This window comes from Diadema antillarum, unplaced genomic scaffold (genome assembly GCF_040938485.1).
Source record: "Diadema antillarum isolate AM-2024a unplaced genomic scaffold, OU_Dant_1.0 seq00001510_RagTag, whole genome shotgun sequence".
Lineage (NCBI taxonomy): Eukaryota > Metazoa > Echinodermata > Echinoidea > Diadematoida > Diadematidae > Diadema > Diadema antillarum.
The window spans coordinates 125446-130322 of record NW_027272244.1 but is presented as its reverse complement, the minus strand read 5'-3'; the positions used below and the strand labels follow the sequence as shown (position 1 = coordinate 130322).

The window sequence follows — 4877 nt, the reverse complement described above, 5'->3', positions numbered from 1 at the left end:
CTATAGATCATTTTAATTAAAATCATTGTTTGTATGTATGTGTGGGGAGGTGCAGATTAACGTTCTATTTTTAATGTTTTAGATCGTCTACTTCTTATATCTCTTGATGTTTAGATCCTGTTGTGAGAAATGGGGGGGGGGGGAGGGAGGCACATACCATAAAAAATGTGGTTCGTGCTCGCAAACCAGTCGAGATCACATAGCTCCCGCTTATAATTCACGAATTGTTCAGACCGTTCAAGGGGCCCCTCTTATTAAATCAGAATGAGCCAAGAGTGATGTGAAATCCAATATCTTGGTCTGTGGGGTAGAATCAAACATACACCAGTGGAAACCGATTTAAGAGGTAAGTGTTTACGCGAAATTACATGTAAGATATCATAGGCAGACTTGCACTGTTAGATTTCAATGACTGTAATACATAGCACACACGAAAGAGAGAGAGAGAGAGAGAGAGAGAAGCGATTTGATATAATGCATAGAGGATATTGAATTTCGTAGCATAATTAACAGTAATGGAATACATGCTTTGAATTATTTAGATTCAATGATTCATAATGTATTATGCTCCTATACACAGCCACAGATTATTCAATATTACTAATTCTTCACAACAAGCCTTTTCTTCCAAATCAGACCGCATTCCGCCTACCCTCAGTTTGTTAGTTCCGATCTATAAAAGTAACCGCAATACACCACCGACACGCCCTCTTGACAATGTACGCAACACGCGTCAGATCAGTATCACGACTGAATTAGACGCCTGTACAGCAGAGCTCAACTCACCACGAGAAGGGAACCGCACCAGCAAGGCATCGAAAAGTTCTCGAGGTGAGAAATTTTGATAATTTAAACTGAAAAGTATCAGAGTGTTGGTATTGGCATGTTTAGTCCCTTACTTTATAATCATCATGTTGTAAACTGTTTTTTGAAGGACTTCCTTTCAAACGGCTAGATTATTACATATTTAATGTTGACATTCGGCAACAGTTCGCGGCAATGTGTAACTACTCCAGTCTATTAGCGTAAATCCAGTGTTTATACCAGTCAATACCCTCATAACACCTACGAATCTAAAGACACTAGTTGTAAATCTTCTAACCCTATACGACACCTGTTTTCTTTTTGTGACGTATTCTGGTCATCATGACAACTACCATAATTATTAACCCGTTCTTTATAAGATTCAGGTAAGTATCTTGACAACCTACGTCAACCCCACAGCTGTCGACAGTAATAGGTTCCTATCTTATGCACCAGATGACAAGACTATGATCTTAAAATTACTGTCTTTTTTACCGACGTTAGGTTAACGTATACTGGTTCTTATGATTCTACCGCCACTATAAATAATAACAAAACTTGAATAATCATTACCATTGATATTGAATAATTGTTACTACAACTATTGTGTCTTCTGCTTCTATTTTCACTAGTAGTAGGCGTAACATTATATTAGTGTTATTATTGAATTTTATTAAATTAATAGCACCAATTTTCAAAGTCTTGCCATCGATTCTGAAATGCAAATACGTTTTGAATGAATGGTGATGTACGTCGTATACTGAAACTATTATTGTGATGTTCATTGCCAATCGTATTGTTACATTTTTCTTGACTTATAAAGGCCCTATCATTTAAGGTGTCATGACGAAAAACAGAATAATGACTTACTTAAAGGCGTAGGACTGTGTGTCCCTTTGCACTCCTCTGGGTGAGCTCACCCCAACCTCTCCTGTCCTTTGCATGGTTTTCAAGGCTCAGTAGAGTTGATCCCGTATCACAGCGAAGTTGGTCTTTCCATCTGGAGGGAGGACGACCAGGTGGTCGTGCTGTGTGGAAGTCATTATAGTAAGCTTCACGTGGCAGTCGATTCTCTGGCATGCGGATGACATGCCCAAACCATTTCATTCTGCGTGAGGTGATTTCTTGGCTGATGGATCTTTTGGCGTTCAGAGACTTCCTGATGTCCTCATTCCTGATGTGGTCGAGAAGCTGAACGCCTGCAATACGGGTCCTGAGGCATCTCATCTCAAAGGATTCCAGTCTGCTTGTGTCTGCCTTCGTAAGGGTCCATGTTTCAGCACCATAAGTGGCGATTGGTCGGATGAGAGCTTTATATATTCTCACTTTTAAGGTTCTCGAGATGTTTTGGTTTGACCATAATTGTTCCTTTGAGACGGCCGAAAGCCCAGGCTGCAAGGGTAGTCCTTCGTTTAACATCATTTGTAACTGATGGGACAGTGCTGCCAAGGAAGACAAATTTGTCTGTCTTTTCTATCGCTTCATCATCTATTGTGCTGTCGCCTTGTTCGCTAGACATTATTCGACACTTTGAGATGTTAATTTTCATTCCCCATGCTTTACATGCTTCTTCCAGTTTTTGTGTAGAAATTTGTAGCTTATCAAATACCAGGTCTAACAGCGTGGTGTCGTCGGCATAACGTATGTTATTGTTAACGTATGTCACAGAATAATATCACTAGTAAAACTCAAGATTGTTGACGTTGTTGCTTTCTCAATTTAAAAATAAAAATGATGATTTAACCCAACAATGTTTTGAGAGGCTGCCACTTTGCCTGTACTTTTAAATATCACCGGAACTATTTTCATGGTTTTATTTACCATCACAACTCCGAGGCTGCTATTGTTTTCGGATGAGGAAGTAGGCCCCAAATAGTAGTAGTAGTAATAATAATAATAATAATGATAATAAGAAGAAGAAGAAGAAGAAGAAGAAGAAGAAGAAGAAGAATAACAATAATAATAATATCAATAATAATAAAATAACACTACTACTACTAATGATAATAATGATAATAACAATAATTGGTTCATAGAACGCATAGTACCATAAGATGAAAACAAAGTCTGCCATATACTTCTCTAATCAGACATGTAATCAACAATTATAAGAAAGGTTATTTTTTTAATGATGTCTTCTAAGTGTTCAAAGTATACCACAATAGAGTATGCATTGAGGGAATTAGAATGATTTCGTTGCTGCACGCACGCAAGTAAGTGCACCTGACACTGCCTGAGCAACTGTGTTTTTGTTTTTCAACGATCTTTATTATCTTTTACATAACAACACATTCATCTTGAATGTTTACAAACAATAGTCAGTGAACAATGATAAATCAAAGGACATCAATCGGTTCATATCCCGAGAATCATAGCATACATTTCAGATGTATACACAAAATTTCTTGTATAACCTTCCTTACCTCCTCCCTTTCGGTGTAGTTCTGCGGTCCCACTGACATCCCAGTCGTACACTTCAATAAATCACATTTAGTCATCATAAGATTCCCTAGTATATTCGTACCATGTTATTATTTATGTAATCACAAATCGTAGGCATTAGCAGTAAGTAATGGAGAAAAGAGTAGGCGTTAACAATAAGCCACAGAGAAAGACGTAGGCCTACTTATAGTAGAACCATTATAAAACTAATCTATCCCCTCGCAAAGACCCCGTCGCGCACTATCAATCAAAGTGATAAACGTTAGAACACACCTTTACCTAAACTATTTAAAATATTTCAATTCATTAATATATTTCCGCATCATTAAAGGCATACCAAGTTTCCCTCGCATACTTTATTTTCTTCTCACCAATTTCTTTTCCTCATCTATACTTCAAGTTTCAAGTTTCTTTATTTCACCAAAGCAAAGAAGAATAGCTCTTTTCATAATTCGCATATCAATATTATCGTAGCCAGCACTGACATCATTCTTAAAAATCGTTACAACATCAATTATTTCTTTACATGTAATTGGTTTTAAAAATGCGGTTGACTCAACTTTTGTAACATATTGAAGATAATCATACCCATCTGAATCATCAAAAGACGACTTAATATCGCAACTAATATTAACAAAGTATGTATTCAATTAATTACAAATCTCTTTCTCCTTTATAATTGTTTCATTATCACACTTGATATATGTAATGGTTGTTTTCTTATTGCCCGTTTTCCCTAAGGCATTAGTTATCACATCCCATGTCTTTTTTTACTATTCCCAGTACTATCAGCTAAAGTTTTCTCATAATATTTCTTTTTAGCTAATGTTATCATACTTTCTATTATTCTTTCCTGAATTGTGTTAAGGGACTGTAAGGACCTGTACTTCTTGACCTTAAGATTATGATATTTCAGCTAAGTGATCAAAGAGATGACAAATTTCATTAGCACTGAGCTACCAGACACTCCTACATGTATACAAATGTCTGACGATGCATATCTCGTATTCACACAAGATCGTAATGTAATATCAAAACTTTCCATGTTCGCGCGCACAGACACACACACAGATCAAACATACCGATGTGTTGGCTCAGTGAGTAGAGCGGCTGCCCTCACAATCGGGAGGTCGTGGGTTCAAACCCCGGCCGCGTCATACCAAAACACGTTAAAAGATGGGAGTTGCTGCTACCTTGTTTGCCGTTCAACAGTTGAAAAGGTTAGAGCAACGTCGATCTGGCGCTGCTCAGTGGCTGCCGGGCCCACGATCAATTGGGCAAAAAGAATTTCCTTTCTTGGACAATAAAATTTGGAGTTTGGAGTTTGGAGTTTATAAAAGACAGAGAAAGCACTAACAAGACTATAGGGGCAGCATCTAGTAGAAAATAAATAGGGTGCCAGCAAAGAAAAAAGAAATTATGACAAATTTAAGAAATTGAAAAATGAGGCCATGTTCAACAACCACGCTGTCGGTCTTAATGTTGCGGATTTCACATCATGTATTGTTTCTTTTTGTAAAGAGCGTACTGGGACAAACGAAGTTGAATTTTAAGCATCCAATGTCAACAAAAAAGAGAAGTTCAAGGTTTGGGGCCATAAAAATATCAAAGTGTTTTTTTAATATTCGTAG

At 37.2% G+C, this 4877-nt stretch overlaps 1 protein-coding gene across 1 annotated transcript; it reads right to left on the bottom strand.

Moving 5' to 3' along the window:
- Window positions 1-1674: 1674 nt before the first annotated feature.
- On the bottom strand, window positions 1675-2323 carry LOC139710223 (uncharacterized). The gene is made up of 2 exons (XM_071622154.1): window positions 2131-2323; window positions 1675-2003 (listed from the first exon to the last, which is right to left on the bottom strand). Exons 1-2 carry the CDS (start codon window positions 2321-2323, stop codon window positions 1675-1677), a joined length of 522 nt encoding a protein of 173 aa, XP_071478255.1.
- Between the last annotated feature and the right edge of the window lie 2554 nt (window positions 2324-4877).